This window comes from Taudactylus pleione, unplaced genomic scaffold, assembly GCF_031769625.1.
Source record: "Taudactylus pleione unplaced genomic scaffold, aTauple2 ptg000314l, whole genome shotgun sequence".
In the NCBI taxonomy this organism is placed as follows: domain Eukaryota; kingdom Metazoa; phylum Chordata; class Amphibia; order Anura; family Myobatrachidae; genus Taudactylus; species Taudactylus pleione.
Window position 1 is genome coordinate 13,299,689 of NW_028284715.1, and position 18,267 is coordinate 13,317,955.

The 18,267-nt window shown below is 45.7% G+C and overlaps 1 protein-coding gene across 2 annotated transcripts in view; it reads left to right on the top strand.

Moving 5' to 3' along the window:
• The window catches only part of NIPAL2 (NIPA like domain containing 2), a 109,279-nt gene that overhangs the window by 26,200 nt on the left and 64,812 nt on the right, over nt 1-18,267 (top strand). For both annotated transcript variants that reach the window (XR_015869377.1, XM_088442614.1), the window contains exons 2-3: nt 5,688-5,756; nt 9,372-9,543. Coding sequence is in view for 1 of the 2 variants with exons in the window: in XM_088442614.1 (XP_088298740.1) it covers nt 5,688-5,756; nt 9,372-9,543 (241 nt within the window). In the remaining variant the exon portion in view is untranslated. The remainder of the gene's footprint in view (nt 1-5,687; nt 5,757-9,371; nt 9,544-18,267) is intronic.

Below are 18,267 nucleotides of genomic sequence, written 5' to 3' on the forward strand. Positions count from 1 at the left end.
GCACATTGCTCCTTTTCCTGTGCATCTCTATGGAAGGGAGAATTTTTGATGATGGAGCCAACGAGATGTCAGCATAGCAAAGACATAGGACCTGGTTCAGAGATGTACGCTAATGCATACTTGCCGACAATCAGCTCCAGCCTTCCGGGAGGGAGCTGATTGTCGGCTAATAGCGGGGGCGGGGCCGGCCATTGGGGGCGGAGCGGCCATTTTGTGTGACACTGGGGGCGGGGCCGCACGATCACGTCATCGTGACTCCACCCCCTCTTCACAATGCCGTGATTTTCGGCATTGTGAAGCAGGGGGCGGGGCCACGATGACGCGATTCTGCCTTTCCGGGGGGCCGGGAGCGGCACCCGAAAATCGGGAGGCTCCCGGCCAAATCGGGAGGGTAGGCAAGCCTGCGCTAATGCCACCGCTGTACGAAAATAGGCAACTGTTGCAGCGCCTGGATTTGTATTAAGGCGCCCCCTAGTGGCTTGGCAAATAGAAGGGACTGCGCATACAGATGCAGCTCAGTTGATTATCAGATTTCTGAGTAACGCTATGGTCACGCAGAATGGTTGCAGGGACTGAGGGGTCTGTGTACTAAGCCTTGGAGAGAGAGAGAAAGTGGATGGAGATAAAGTACCAACCAATCAGCTCCTAACTGTTATTTTCCAAACACAGCCTGTTAAAGTGACAGTTAGGAGCTGATTAGTTGGTGCATTATCTCTCTTCAAGGCTTAGTACATAGACCCCTGAGATGCTGGAGCCATGTTTACTGCATATGGTGTCGCAGGCAGAGACAAGTTACGAAAAATGGTTGCGACACGTCTGCATTTGAGTTGCCACCTCCCTGTTGCGGCCTACAAACTGTTCCTGCCTGTCAACCATTTTGGTAGTGACCCATGACACATGAGCAGTGCGACTCAGACGCACGCGCAGGTTACCTGTAATCACTCAATTTCGTAAACATCGATATTGCTTCAGACCCATACCAGGTGAATTGAATTCCCCCCCCCCCCCCAGCTTATTTGTAGTGTTAAATGTAGTCACATGCATTCCGTAGGGCACTTGCTTAATGCTTACCAAGAGCAAAATAAGCATTCCTGTTAAACTCCCTGTTATGATTCTTTAATCCTTCTAGGTGAGTTCTGTCAAACCTTCCAAGAGCGATAAAGTAGAGAAGTTGCCCATAGCAACTTATCAGCTTTGAACTATCATTTCATAGACTACTAGAAGCTGATTGGTTGCTTATGGTAACTTCTCCACTTTATCTTTATCAAAGGTTTGATTCTTCACCCCTCCTAAATGGTGCAGCAATCATTGATGGGAAGGATGCGCTGGTGGGCGTGCATGTGTGTCTGTGGATGGGCAGCATAACATTGTGTATAATAAGCATTGAGAATGTGTGTTCAATGATATCTGTTACTAGGGGGGTCGAGCATCGGACCGGCAGCGTGCTGGACGTAGCCGGCCGCTGTCCAGGTCACTGGTCAGTGTAGTGCAGACCGTAGTGAGTGCGGTCCGCACTACACAGTAACAAACACTGCCGCCGGGGTAGTACACTCGTACTACGCGGCGGCACTGTCTTTGTTTTGGAAGCCAATGAGAGTCAGACAGACTCTCATTGGCCACTGCGCCCACTGCCGGAGGTGGGCTGGAGCTCACTCATGAGCTCCATCTTCTGGCTCCCCCGGTGAGTGATGGGAGTGACGTCATGACACCATGATGGGAGGGACGTCATGACGCCATGACATCTCCTTCATTGTGCAGATCGGGCCGACCCGGGAGGACTGAGGACCGGCGGCGTGCGCAGGAGCCGGGATTAAGGTAAGTGTTTTGTTGGGGTTTTTGTGTCTGTGTGTGTCTTTATCTGGCCCTGCTGGGGGGCATTATTGAAGGTGCACTGCATAGGGGGACTGTGGGGACTATATAAGGGGCACTGCATAGGGAGGACTACTACTGGGGGTACTATATAATGGGCACTGCATAGGGTGGACCACAACTAGGGGCACTGCATAGGGGGGACTACTACTGGGGCACGGTAGAGGGGGCACTGCATAGGGGGGACCACTACTGGGGGCACTGTATAAGGAGCACTGCATAGGGGGACCACTACTGGGGGCACTGCATAGGGGGGCTATTACTGAGGCACTGCATAGGGGGGACCACTACTAGGGGCACTGTAAAAGGGGCACTACTGGGAGAACTGCATAGGGGGGACCACTACTGGGTGCACTGTATAAGGGGCACTACATAGAGGGGATCACTACTGGGGGCACTGCATAGGGGGACCACTACTAGCGGCACTGTATAAGGGTGCACTACTGGGGGCATTGTATAAGGGGCACTACTACAGGGGGCACTGCGTAAGGGGCACTGCTACTGGGGACATTGCATAAGAGGTACTACTACAGTGGGCATTGCAAGAGAGGCACTACTACTTGGGGCATTAAGTTGCATATGGAATGGAAAGGAATGTTCCCAGAGTGACGACAAACGGTGGTGTGTCATGTTACCACACCCTCATTTTCCAGTGGCCACACCCCTTGAGGCATTTGACCAGGCCACGCCACTGCCTGTAACAGTTGCGATCTGCATGCCTCTTTCTAATAAGCTAAATAGGTGTCACTGCCTCTCTTTTGTAAACCTACCTTTCTGGTGGGGGTGTTGTAGACTTGTACCATGAAGCTCTGTAACAAGATGAAAATGTAGCACTAAGGATGATAAATCTGTCAATGCAGCAATTCATCAAGAAAATATTGTCGATAAAGTAACACTCAGCTGTCACAACACAACTGTCTCTGTTCGAGCCGTAAAGGTTAATTTGCCGATGCCGAACCCTGATCTCATAGCCAAGATTTGAATTTTCCGTTACAATAATTTAAAAACAAAAATGGATACAAAACAAATAAAGAAATTATAAAGAATTAAAAAAAATGTTAAACTACTAATTACCTTTTTTTTTTTTTTTTAATTCTTTCTTTCTCTATTTTTTTAACGATTACTGGTTTATTATGGCTGTCCTGAAACAGGGAGAATACAAGTTCCGTTGTCATACCTGTGGAATGGGCTTTCACAATGGAGCAGCCATATAGTTGAAATAACTAAAGTTTTTATAGTCTATACAATGTACATGATGACATACAGTATTTTTTATATGTTCATTTAAAATTACCCTTCCTTCGGGTGCTGTTACATAGTAAACACAAGTCCGTTTGCGGAGCGTATCTTGTGTGTTTTTGCTCAGTTCAATTATGGCGTTTCGGTAAAATTGCGGGCTGTGCAGAGTTGTTGGCACGGGTAATTACTCCTGTTTTAGACGTGTGTCCTGATAATGACGTTGGCTGTGAAATCAAGCGTAGGGGATGGGGGCAGCCTAGCTGTAGTAGCTTAGATTACTAGCAAATATATGGAGCAGCTATGGCTGACTTTCATTCAGCTCTGCACAAACCCTTTACTGTGTTAGACACAACGAAATGTACTATTATCATGTACTGTACAAGTAATGTAGGGATTATCATGTTTTTCAGAAATAAGATTATTAAACTTCTCCTATAAAGAACCAAAAAACAGATATAGACATATACTTTATAGGGGTTGGGTACGGAATCCTGGCGGTGGGATGCCGGCAGTCATGATACAGACTGGCATCCCGACAGTCAGAATACCAAAGCCTGAAGTATGTAGCCTAACCCTCCCCCTAAACCACCTTTCCTTCAGCCTAACCCTTTCTCCCCCGAAGCAGCCTAACCCTAAATATTTACAATCTGGATGCCGGCGGTCGGGATTCCGACTACTGTTGAGATTCTGGCATCGGTACTCTGAGCAGCAGCATCCCGACTGTCGGGATGGTGACTGCATCCCAGTTGTAGGTGTGTAACCTGCACATGCAGGGGGGGGCTCCAGTTGCCTGGAAACCCCCTCCCAAGCCCATGGCCGTAGAGAGCATTGCCGGGCCCGGGTAAAGGAGGGTGGCATGGCCTAATCGTGGGAGGTGTGGCCACGCCCCCTTGAAAAAAAAATACGCGGCGCTGCGTGCCAGGGGGGCTTTTAGCCCACCAACCCGGTGCTAAGCAGGGGTGGGGCGTGATCAGTGTGATCGCTCCCCCCCCACATCCATAGGAGACTGCACGGCTGCTGCAGCAGCCGCGAGCAGTCTCACACTGCAGTCCAGCACAAGCTGTGTGCTGAGCTGCTGTGAGGGAGAGTGGGGGTGGCGACGCAGGACCCGGGCCCCGCCGTGCCCCTCTATCAGGCCCAGGTAAAACTGTACCTGCTCCCCCCTCTTGGCGCCCATGCCCAAGCCCACACCATGACCACAATAGCAATATACTAGAATTTTACTAGTGTTGCATGTTCTTCTCAGTATCACAAATTAAATATTTAGCACCACCTGTAGATATTTTAACGTGTCAACCAGTAATAAATACACCTGTGCACCAACTAGGAGATCTGGAAACATGCACTGTTAGGGATGTACTGCTTTAGGCCATCAATAGGGTTCATTATTAATACTGTATAAAAATACACTATCCAGTGCATATATGTGTGTACATATATGTCCAGAGCAGTGCTAGGTTATTCTACTGCTCTCCAAGACTTGCTCCAATGCTCTGCAATGGTGCCCACATCTGAAATAAAAACATTCAGCTCAGGCAGGATGGCCCTACTGCCGCATCTAATGGCTCACTGTGATCTCTGGTCCTGTATATGCTGGAATTATGACACACAATACACTTTGTATGACGCATTTTAAAGCTGGGTGCTAATTATGTCCACTTCATGGACTGGCGACTCTCTCTAAAATTAAGCATTTGAAACCCACCTCCTGCATTTGCCACTGCTGCATTTGCCAGGCAGAAATGCACCCCATCCCCTCTGAAGGTGCCCGCTCTGCTTTTGTGGGGGCTGGTGCATGCGCAGTGAAGTCATAATAATAAATGCAAATTATTTTTTTTCTCTTCATAGAAATAACATATGAAACAACACCAGATCACTAGTAAGATCAACTATTTAAAGGACAGATTACAAATCTTTTAGAGCTTAAAAATTAGCCCCAGACGTATACAAATATAATAAACTGCTAAAATTAATTACTAGGATTATGTAGCTTTAGATGAACATATTTTTTCATACATTCATTTATTTATTTTTATTTTTTTTGTTCGGCAAATTAAACACATTAGTAATAAGAGTTCAATTTTAAAGAGCAAGTAAATCCTAGAATCCAATAAACAAGGTGGCTGTATTTCTCTGGGGAGAGTAAAGGAAAGAATTCTAAGTTACTATTTTTGTTAACATTCTATTTAAAACCAAAAGTAAAACTGTTCACTATGAGGGGTATTCTAAAATGCAGCATATTTTTTTTTTTTTTTTTTTTATAAAAAACTTTTTGTCTTTAAAATAAAAGTTCTTACATAAATGTGAAAAAAATTATATATATTTTTTTTAACGTTTATAAAACAATATCAAACATTATTGCAACCGAAAACTAAAAGTTGTTTGCTTCTTTATTCAGTTTGGCATAATTGAATTTATAGTGTATCGTTTTCTATTTTGCCAATGTCCAGAAGTGACCAGTACATTAACTGACAAGAAAAATAGTTTAACATAAACTTTTCACTTCTCGGATGAGTATTATATATTCCTGCTAAAATGTGTACATGGTTTTTTACATGTATTTTTTTATTTCTTTCCAGAACCAAATTCTTGGCATAATTTTATCAATTGCTGGAAGTTTCTTGATAAGCATATCACTCAATCTACAGGTAAGAGATTGGGTAAATTTGTGACGCAGTTATCTATTTGTTCTACTTTTGTAGCTTGTAAACGATCTGATGCAGCCGCTGACACTAGCGTAGTGTTTCGCATGCAGATACAGCCGTAGTTGCACACAGAATATAGGCATGCCGCATATAATTTTAATCAGTAGAAACTGCTAGTGCGTCCTATTTGCATGATGGCGTTGCCTACCCGTTACAAGCTCTGGAAAGTTTTGCTTGGAGTGAAGTAACCACATCAGCTGTCTCTTTACTCCTCCATAGGAATTCCTGCGTACAGACCACGCATGTGTGCCAGCCTTTGCCAGGGAGGGTTCTGGAGGAACCCTCTCCCAGTAAATTTTGCTCAGTGTAGCCTTCAGATGGCGTAAGCTGCAGGGACCATACTGCGGAATGCGAACTTGCAGCAATGCTGGGAGATATCTGCTGAGATCCCTCCACAGTACATCTGGGGGATACTTAATACTTGTGGATATCCTCTGAAAACACAAATGTGTGTTTTCTGGGAATATGTTGCAAATATTTAATGATAATTGATTGATTGGCCCATGTGTAACCAGCCCACCTGCAAGCGCAGTTAACTGCACTATATGAACACGTGTCTCCACGAGATGTAGTTATGAGACCGGCGTCCGCCATACCACCGGTCTCAATCCCAACGCTGGAAGGCCGACAAGGGACTTGAGATGGGCATCGAAATACAGATGCCTATCTTAATCCTGACGCCAGAATTCAGGAGGATGCTATACCGAACGGAGGTAAGTCCGGGGCGCCCTTAGTGTTAGCCACAAGGGAGGGTTAGGGGGGTAGGGTTACTCACTAAGGAAGGAGGGTTAGGTTTAGTCACAAAGGGGGGAAACTTAGGTTTAGGCACGGGGAGGGTTAGGGTGTGGGGTGGGGAGGGTTATCGTTAGGCTCAGTGCTCGAAGTGGGAAGTTTGAAGTGGGGGTATGGAAATTTTTGTTGAAACCTCCCCCCCAAACCTTAGAGACTACCTGCAGGCTCTTTCCCTCTCTCACCCCCTGCACCTCACAGTATCGATATAATAATTGGCTAAGGAGTGTCCTGTCTACGGCATGTGCAGTGAGTACCGGTGCTTGTGCCCCAGGAGCCAACGGCTCCCACTGCAGCGACGGGACAGACCTTAGAGGACAGAGAAGGACCACTCTGCAGATGCAGGGAACGGGGTAGGTATTCAGCAGGGATGGAGTGGGGAGGAGGCACAACGGAGCATGGGGTGGGACGGAGAGGGCTTCGGACTGAGGTGACCTAGCACATGCCTACTCTGTAATAATGCTGCATAAAGTTTTGTGATGGTTAATTTGAACATGTGGAAAATATTCAATAGGTCCATGTTCTTATTATCCCCAGAAGAAATATAAATTTATCCTTGGAATTTTCCTAAACTGCCACATATAACTTTAAACTAAATGGAAAAGCCTTGAGTTCAAACCTAATCTATTATTATCAAAGTAATTTCACATTCTACATTTATACAGAGTAAGGAATACTTCTCTCAGTTTCCTCTCCAACCCCCTGCATCTCACACTATGATCTTCCCTCCACCCACCCCCTGCACCTCACACTACCTGCTTCCCTCCACCCACCCCCTGCACCTCACACTACCTGCTTCTCTCACCCCCTGCATCTCACACTACCTACTTCCCTCCACCCACCCCCTGCACCTCACACTACCTACTTCCCTCCACCCACCCCCTGCATCTCACACTACCTACTTCCCTCCACCCCCTGCATCTCACACTACCTACTACTACCTCTCTCACCCCCTGCACCTCACACTACCTACTACCTCTCTCACCCCCTGCACCTCACACTACCTACTACTACCTCTCTCACCCCCTGCACCTCACACTACCTACTACTACCTCTCTCACCCCCTGCACCTCACACTACCTACTACTACCTCTCTCACCCCCTGCACCTCACACTACCTACTACTACCTCTCTCACCCCCTGCACCTCACACTACCTACTACTACCTCTCTCACCCCCTGCACCTCACACTACCTACTACTACCTCTCACCCCCTGCACCTCACACTACCTGCTTCACCCACCCCCTGCACCTCACACTACCATCTTCCCTCTCCCATTCCCAGCACCTCACACTACCTACTACTTCCTCTCTCACCCCCTGCACCTCACACTACCTACTACTACCTCTCTCACCCCCTGCACCTCACACTACCTACTACTACCTCTCTCACCCCCTGCACCTCACACTACCTACTACTACCTCTCTCACCCCCTGCACCTCACACTACCTACTACTACCTCTCTCACCCCCTGCACCTCACACTACCTACTACTACCTCTCTCACCCCCTGCACCTCACACTACCTACTACTACCTCTCTCACCCCCTGCACCTCACACTACCTACTACTACCTCTCTCACCCCCTGCACCTCACACTACCTACTACTACCTCTCTCACCCCCTGCACCTCACACTACCTACTTCCCTCCACACACCCCCTGCACCTCACACTACCATCTTCCCTCTCCCATTCCCAGCACCTCACACTACCTACTACTACCTCTCTCACCCCCTGCACCTCACACTACCTGCTTCCCTCCAGGCTCCACCCACCCCTTGCACCTCACACTACCAGCTTCCCTCTCCCAACCCCAGCACCTCACACTACCTACCTACTACCTCTCTCACCCCCTGTACTTGCGGAGTTGGCGCTGACAGAGTCCGGATTCTCCTCCTCCTGTTCAACGGCTGTTACTGGGGCTCCGCAGGCAGTTCAGCATCCTCCCTCCAGGCTTTGGACTTGATGCCGGCTGTGAAGCAATCACAGCATGCACCAGCAGCCAATCAGATGCAGCAATGTGGCTGCTTCTGATTGGCTGCCAATCCGCAAGCTGTGATAGGCTAGCGGCTGGCACCAAATTTAAAGGGCCACCACTGATGTTTTTTTGGCTGCCGGTCCATGGTTTGTTCACGGCCGGCGCTAGGTTTGTACTGTGGCCGCATTTGTCCTGGCCTCGGGACCAGTCTCCCGATGCTCAGTCAAACCAGCACTACACAGAGATGTGTCCCCAGCGGGACACATCTCCAGCAGCTGCTCTTTATCTCCCAGTGCCGACTGTCAAGCGGGAGTTAGGACACAGGCTGAAGTGGCGGTATGGTATACCGCTGTATACCGCCTCACTTCGAGCCCTGGTTAGGCTACAAAAAGGGATTGTTAGGGGGAGAAGGGGGGAGGGTCAATATACTTACCCTACCCCTGTCGGGATACCAACCAGGAGGCATCCCGACAGCCAGCATTACATACCGATTCCGTCTCCACAGCATTTTATTGTATTAGTGCATTGATTTCACATAATGACGTGAGCTGCTTCCTTGGCCCATCAATCAGTTCCTAGTTCACCATGGGGGGAATTGTCCACTTACCGAGGACCCTGGATATGATAAAACTATGGTGGCTAATATTGGTGACACAAATGTAATTACTATGTCCTGTTTTATATAGAATTTCAGATTTGGTATATACTATGCATAGCTGAATTTTAAACATTTTGACCTTGTAACTTGCCTAAAATGCTTTTGGTATTGATCTAACTTATTCTATTCCAGAAATACACTCATGTTCGGCTAGCCCAACAGCAAGATCCTATACCGTATTACCAAAGCAAGCTGTGGTGGTGTGGAATCATGCTAATGGGTGTTGGGGAGCTGGGCAACTTTGCTGCTTATGGTTTTGCCCCGGCGACGCTCATTGCTCCTTTGGGATGTGTGGCAGTGATAGGTAAGTTTATATGTTTTCAATCTTTGCTGCCATACCGACCAATAGTCTATTACTACAAAATCATCCATATCGGCTCTCCATAGAGCCAATGTCTCTCACTGTGTTAAACTGAATTATCTACCTTGCAATATTGGAGTACAGGTTTTCTAGGGGAAAATCTGTTTGTAAATGTTTTATTGGCCCACCTATAGAAGCTGGCCTGGCCCTCAACTTCTAGGTTTAAAATTTCTTTAATTGGAAATGACCAGAGTACATGAGCAGTGCTAGATTTTAGCATAATACACCAGTAACTAAAATACATACAGTATATCTATCTTTTTTTTATTTTATTTTTTTTAAACTCCTTTTGCTTTGTGGATGTGGTATATTTGCTGTTTGTAGGACATATACAGCGCTTCACTTTTTCCACAGTGTATGTTACAGCCTTATTCCAAAATGGAATAAATTCATTTTCGTCCTCAAAATTCTACACACAATAGCCCATAATGACAACGTATAAAAAGTTTTTTTGAGAATTTTGCAAACAATAAAAAAAACAAAAAACTAAAATCACATGTCCATAAGTATTCACAGCCTTTGCCATGAAGCTCAAAATTGAGCTCAGGTGTATCCTGTTTCCACTGATCATCCTTGAGATGTTCCTACAGCTTAATTGGAGTACACCTGTGGTAAAATCAGTTGATTGGACATGATTTTGAAAGGCATACACCTGTCTATATAAGGTCCCACAAGTGACAGTACATGTCAGAGCATAAACCAAGCATGAAGTCCAAGGAATTGTCTGTAGACCTCCGAGACAGGATTGTCTCGAGGCACAAATTTGGGGAAGGGTACAGAAAAATATCTGCTGCTTTGAAGGTCTCAGTGAGCACAGTGGCCTCCATGATGCGTAAATGGAAGAAGTTCGGAACCACCAGGACTCTTCCTAGAGTTGGCCGGCCGTCTAAACTGAGCGATCGGGGGAGAAGGGCCCTAGTCAGGGAGGTGACCAAGAACCCGATCGTCACTCTGTCAGAGCTACAGCATTCCTCTATGGAGAGAGGAGAACCTTCCAGAAGGACAACCATCTCTGCAGCAATCCACCAATTAGGCCTGTATGGTAGAGTGGCCAGACGGAAGCCACTCTTTAGTAGAAAGCACATGGCAGCCCACCTGGAGTTTGCCAAAATGCACCTGAAGGACCCTCTGGTCTGATGGGCCAAAGATTGAACTCATGAATACCAGGCGTTATGTTTGGAGCAAACCAGGCACCACTCATTACCATCCCTACAGTGAATCATGGTGGTGGCCGCATCATGCTGTGAGGATTTTTTTCAGTAGCAGGAACTGGGAGACTAGTCAGGATAGAGGGAAAGATGAATTCAGCAATATACAGAGACATCCTGGATGAAAACCTGCTCCAGAGCGCTCTTGTCCTCAGACTGGGGCAACGGTTCATCTTTCAGCAGGAGAACGACCGTAAGCACACAGTCAAGATATCAAAGGAGTGGCTACAGGACAACACTGTGAATGTCCTTGAGTGACCCAGTCAGAGCCCAGACTTGAATCCAATTGAACATCTCTGGAGAGATCTGAAAATGGCACCGATGCTTCCCACCCAAACTGATGGAGCTTGAGAGGTGCAGCAAAGAGGAATGGGCGAAACTGCCCAAAGATAGGTGTGCCAAGCTTGTGGCATCATATTCAAAAAGACTTCAGGCTGTAATTGCTGCCCAAGGTGCATCACCAAAGTATTGAGCAAAGGCTGTGAATACTATGTACATGTGATTTCTTAGGTTTTTTTCTTTTTTTTTAATTAAATTTGCAAAAAACTGAAAAAAACATTTTACACATTGTCATTATGGGGTATTGTTTGTAGAATTTTGAGGACAAAAATTAATTTATTCCATTTTGGAATAAGGCTATAACATAACAAAATGTGGAAAAAGTGAAGCGCTGTGAATACTTTCTGGATGCACTGTACATAGGGCCTGATTCAGACCCGGTCTCAAGCGCTGTGCACTCGCAACCAGGTCGATGGTGGGCCATTGCACATGCGCACGATGGAGCCGGCTCCGTCGTGCGCATGCGCGAGACCCGGATAACGACGGGCACTCCGTCACTCCGGGTCTCGCAACAAAGGGGGCGAGCTATCGATGTTGAGTGACAGCTCGCCCCCTTTGGTGGGCGGGCCGGGGGAGTGGCTGCCCAAGCTGTCGTCACCCACAGCTATGTGAGCGGCCAGGAGGCCGTTCTAAAAAAAAAAAAAAAGACCGGCCCTGATTCAGAGCGAGCGCTCTGTCAGAGCGCCTGGCTCTGAATCAGGGCCATAGTCCATAAGAAATTTGAAGGCAGAAATGAACTGATCCTCATTAGTGTCTGTGTTTATTTTCTTTTTAAGTTTTATATTCATTCTTTAAGGTGTCTGAGGGACTATAATTGTGTTTCTATTGTAAATTCTTACTGTAACTTTATATTTTCTGGAAGGATTATATAATTATTTAACTGTACATGCCCCACCATCTCTGATGGGAGACTTTTCTGTGGATTTATCAATAAAATTAAAAAACGTAATGCACCCGTCACAATAACCAGCTAAATGATGGCTTCTTACCCTCTACTTACTGGCAAATATTGTCTTCAGTGATTGCTAGGAATGACTCTATGGTACTAATACCAGAAACAATAGCAATTAACTGCGCTGAAATATGTGGCAGGATATTAGAAATATACATATATAGTATATAATAAGTATTTTAATTTAATAAAGTAAAAAATGACATAAACATTCACATAAGACGTGGACAGTTGCATCATTTATAATATATTCTAAGAATAATTGTTTCAAATTCAAATCCATATAGAAACATACAAATGTGCTTCTGTGCACAGATCAATACATTTAATGACACATTGTTAAGAGAGAGCTGATCAGGCTCGTATTAAAAACAAAGTTGCGAGGATAATAAAAAGTATCAAAAAATTATATAGAATGTTCAAATTCAAAGAACACAAAAGTCCAGCTGATTTTCATAGTTACAAATTAGTGTTTGATGTTAATAGCCTGACCAACAGGTTGGAGCTTTATCTTATAACTGACACATTCGCAATTAGTGTCTCATCCAGAAAGTTTATTTTAATTACTGGGGATTCACTTTAATAAAGTCAAGTGCCAAATGAATAATAGCCTAAAGATTGCTTATGGCTTGATTAGTTGGCATACTGTATATTATAATTTCTTCCATCTGTAAGTTGTCAGACATAGGAGCAATAAACCACACTATACATCCCCCTCCAAAGCAGTGGATTGCGTCACCTTATCCACTGTGAGGGTCCTAGGTCTGTGTGTCAGCAGCCCGGGCTCTGGTTAAGCTCTTTTTGCCGACCACGCAGAGCATTCAGTGTGCAGCAGCGGTATCCAGTCCTCGGCTATACTCTGGTCGGCGGCTTATATAAACCGCGGTGCGACAGCGGTCTCTGTTCCCGGCTAGTGTTTGCGGCTGGCTCCAAGTGCACTATAGGGCATTGTTTTTAATACGAGCCTGATCAGCTCTATCTTAACAATGTGTCATTAAATGTATTAATCTGTGAACAGAAGCACATTTGTATGTTTCTACATCTATATATGGATTTGAATTTGAAACAATTGTTCCTATAATACAGGGATGGGGAACCTCAGGCCCGGGGGCCATATAAGGCCTGCGGAATCATTTGGTCTGGCCCTCTGAGCTGTTTTCTGCTAGCCTCATCTGGCTAGTACGGTGCCTAGAATGGCACCCTGCAGCCAGAATCTATGCAGCAGTGCCACCTGGAGTGTCCTTAGGATGCTCTGACAGTTCCCTGGAGCATCCTCTGGATGTTCTGGGCATTGCTTTATTCACCGGTGATTGTGGCCCAGCCCCGTGTGACATCACACAGTGTGGGCGTGGCCTGCACCGGGCCCGCAAATAATGTTATATTTATCAAAATGGCCCTCAGCAAAAAAAAAGTTCCCCACCCCTGCTATACTACATTATAAATTGTGACTGTCCACACGTCTTATGTGAGTATGTCATTTTTTACTTTATTTATTAAAATAGTTTATTATTTATGCATATTTCTAATATCCTGACCGAGATATTTCAGCGCAGTTAATTGCTGCTGTTTACGTGTATATTTGTGTGAGGTTGGCAAATACCTCTGTTTATACTGCTGCTAAATATTTGCTTTCTCTTAAGTGTTTAGCGCTGGGTATTTTTTCTTTTCTTCTATGGTACTAATGCTACACTTCACCATGCTTGTTCCAAGGCTCCCAATACTCATGTGGGTAAAGAAATGCACCTATGCAGATAGACGTGAAAATACAAAATGTTATATTTAAACCAAAAGCTAACTAAAGGTTACATTGCTATTCACAAAAGGGGTTGGCAAATTGAAGGGAATTCTGCCAAGGATAATTTGTTTTAGCACTTTGGGAACAGTAATCAGTGATCACTTTATCATGAGAAGGATTTGGTTTCCTCCCCAGTTTAAGTCCGTGCAATAAAAACCTGTAGGCTATGCTTGCGGATTAGTTCTACTCTGTCAGACTGTTAAGGGATCTATTACTAAAGCTGCATACACACACAACGATTTAGTAAATGAACAATTTTAGTAAACGATTTTCGTTCATTTTTTCAAGGGAAAAATGAACGAAAATCGTTTACAAAAATCGTTCATTTATTAAATGTAATGAACGATTTTTTTGAACTACAAACGATTTTTACATATTCCCTTACTGAAAATCGTTGAGATGGTCAGTCTGATTAAACTACAAATGTGAACGCTCATGAACGATAATCATTCATCGTTTTAACTCAGAAAGTGAACGATTTTTTCAATGATTGAACGATAAACTATATCGTTATCGATCGTTCAAAAAATCGTTGTGTGTGTATTCACCTTTAGCCTTGAATGGAGGTAAAGTACCAGCCAACCGGCTTCTGTCATTTTTCAAACACAGTCTGTCTGTGACATGGCAGTTAGGAGTTGATTGGCTGGTACTTTACAGGCTGTGTTTGAAAAAATGACATTTAGAAGCTGGTTGGCTGGTACTTTATCTCCGTCCACCTTACCTCCATCCAAGGCTTAGTAAATAGACACCTTAATCCCTGAGGAGAGAACTACTGTTTGCTCTTCTAGCATACCCCTCAACTGTCCTGCTTTTTGGAGGAGCACTTTCTCACCGCTGCTGGGCACAACAGAGCAGCAGGTGACTAGATACACAGCCCGACTATTGCAGATACCGACGGAGTCTGGTAAGTACTCTATCCCTCTCCCCTCCCCCCCACCCCCCTCCTAGTTAGTGGTGCCTAGCCCTAACCTCCCTCTTCCTGCACTCTAAACCTAACCCTCCCGGGGGGGTGCCTAACTCTAAGCCCCCATCCACAGCTAACGTGCATATAGTTAACCGGATCCTTAGTTCGGGATTCTGACGGCCGCGTTGCCAACGCCGGTATCCTGATCCCCTTCGGTATATCAGCGTCTGCATTTTGCCGGGCGGCGAGATTCCGGCATCAGTATTTTGACTGCTGGCATGCTGTCCGCCTGCCTATAAACTACATCCCGTTGGGAGGTATGTATTGGGCACACACCAGAGGCGGGGTGGCAGAACCCTCTACTTTGCACTGCTAATATATGAGGTAATGGTAGTCCTGTTATAGAAAGGGTATTTGCCTCTCATACAGTTAACACTTGGACAGATGGGACCTTATTCAGAGTTGAACGCAGTTTGCATCTAAGTGCAAACAAAAAATTAGCCCGAGAAAAAACTTGCATGCTGCTACCTATTCAGAGTTGTCTGCAAATGTGAAATGTGACCAACTCTGCATATTAACAAATGCACATCCCTCCCCATGCAAATAACAGGAGCGGATGTGCCAGGGATATGATGCTTGTGCTGTGAGGACAAGAGATGGGTAAAAACATAGGGCCTGATTCAGAGCCGCTCGTAAGCGGCCGCTCGTTCGCTCCGAGCGATGTTTGCCCAACTGCGCATGCGTACGGATCGTTATACGCATGCGCGAACCAGTCAGTGCGGTCGAAATTCATGTGCTCTCAAAATAGCGAATGCCTGATAATTTGAGTGACAGAAAGAGGCGTATGTGGGTGGTAACAGGGGAAGGTGCTTGAAAACGGGGAGTGGAGATCCAAACGCAGGCATGCTTAAAGGTCAAAACGGGCGTTTTATGGGTGTGCATAATTAAAACAGCAGCGTCATTGACCACGTCACTGGGTTATTTAATAGCCAGAACTGCTCGCAAAATTGTGGTAGCAAAAACCAACCCCAAGAATAGCGAGCAGTTCATACCCTGGTCGATGTACTTGATTAATCTAATAAATAGCGGACATGACGTAGGATGCGAGCGGCCAGGGGGCGTAGTTTCCCAAAAATCGACCGCAAGTTTTGTTCGCTCATTCAGACCTAGAGGCGTGAACAGACCGCAAACAGCGAACGGTTCATTTGAATAGCCACCCCTATTTTCTGGACGAGCGAGCGCTAATTGCGTCCGGCTCTGAATCAGGCCCATAGTTTACAAATCATACACATAACAGTAAAGCTGGATACATAGTAGACTATATTTTTTTAGACTATTTGCCATTTTCCGACGGATCGGAAAGACAAATTGTCCAGTGTCCTATGCGCAGTCCCGCGGCAGCGTCCATCACATCCTCAGATCTGCCGAACATGCTGCTCAATCTGAGGATCTGACTGACGACTCCATGCATTTGGCTGCGACGGGGGACCGACATATTGTGCAATCGTTTACCAGATCGCGTGGAATGTACGGACTGCACACTATGTCGTTCGCTGCATCTTCCGTCGGCTGGGTACATAGGTCATCTAGTGTGGTTTATGGAGAGTACTCAAGTTGCTTGAAGTATGTTCAAAGCAAATCAAACAAGGTGCAAAAATAAAATGTAAACTTTTTTTTTTTGTTTGATTGTTTTTCAAGTTCACACTAATAACCCTATCATCAGCCTCCCCTTTCCAACCAGAGTAAAGCTGGGCGCACTCCATGTGACAGTGCGACCCAGCGACAGTGCAATGCAACGATATATTGTGCACAGTCCGGTGGACGTCGGCGTGGTGTGTTACATGCTGCATGTAACAGCAATGTGTCAGTCATTGGATCGTCCCATCTGCTCTGCAGAGCAACAAATGGGACTATGCGATGAATGGAATGGGATTGAAATGCCGGCAGCTGTTTAGCCGCCGGTTTAAATCCCAACAGCATGAAGTTCCGACAGTGGCAGCTAAGTGATCTAACCCTCCCCTCTCTCCGCCTCCCCCCTAACCCTCCCGGGGTGGTGCCTAACCCCAACCTTCCCCACGGGGGTGCCTAAACCTAACCCCCCTTTACCGCTCCCTAAACCTAACCCTCCCGGGGGGTGCCTAACCCTAACCCTCCCCCGTAGAGGTGCCTAAACCTAACCTCCTCCCCCCACCCCCCAAAAAAACAAACAACTTAACGCTAACCCCGCTAGCTGCCCTAATCCTATCCCTCGCCCGCGGCTAACAGGATGGGTGCCCCGGACTTACCTCATTCGGGCACGCTTCGTCCTGGATTCCGGCGTCAGGATTATGATAGGCGCCGGTATTTCGACGCCTATAATATATCCATTCTGCCCTCGGGATTGTGACCGGACATAACTACATCTCTGGTGAATGACTTATCTGACTTACACATTATACGATGTGTACGATATATCGTTCTGATCCGCGTCGTACAATAGATCGTATAATATGTACCCAGCTTTACAATTCGGTTTTATTTATTTTAACAAAGTGTTCAGTAAACTGTGACCACACTATTAGCATTTAGAATTACTATATTTTCATTACTAAGTGTATCTTAGATGTGTTCGCAACCAGCAACCACCTTCATCATCCAATCATAACTTGCATTAGAGGTCATGTACCTGCAAGTCCATCCCACCCCTCCTCCAAACAGGCGAATTTGCGCATTTTAAGACCCTACCTTAGGACTCATTTTGTGCTGACACATCCCTGCTTTACTTTTGCGACATCTGAACGCCCCCACCAACACCCATTGTGGCCCCCTTGGCTCAGGGAGCTGTAAGCAAAAGACGCACATCACGTAAAGTCGCCAAATAGAAAAAGAGCAAGTTGCAATGAAAAAAGCTGCAACTTGTGTTTATGTGCAACTCCGAATGAGGCCCATGGTATATATAGACCACGAGGAAGTATGCCTCCTGCTTCCCAACAAGATGGGGCTTTGTTACCACTGCCTAGTATCCATCACTTCATCATAACACCGGAATTGTACCTCTTTTAAAATGCCTTAATCGTAAGTGAAGTGCTTCTCTGTAAACCTCAAATTGTTCCTGCCTCTTATCTGTTAGGCCCCAGGAACTATGGTTTCCATTAGCACATGGCCTGAGTGCTGAGTGACATGTTACACTGTTATCTTGGAGAGGAATTGAACTAAATAAATGCCTGAAAGCTGTGATTTATATAAATACAGGACACTTATATTTCCAGTTTGTTCTTCTTATCTTTTTAATTCATATTACTTATATTGCTGGCAAAGCCGGACAGTTGAGATAGAGAGATAATGGCTCACTTAAAAAGAGATGTAGAGACCCCTATTTTTATTTCCACTTCCTGTACTGTTATTTATTTTATTTATTTACTTTATTTTTTATTTGCTCCAATTTAATGTTGCTGGTTGGAACACTCCTTTATGCTCCCTACGCTATATT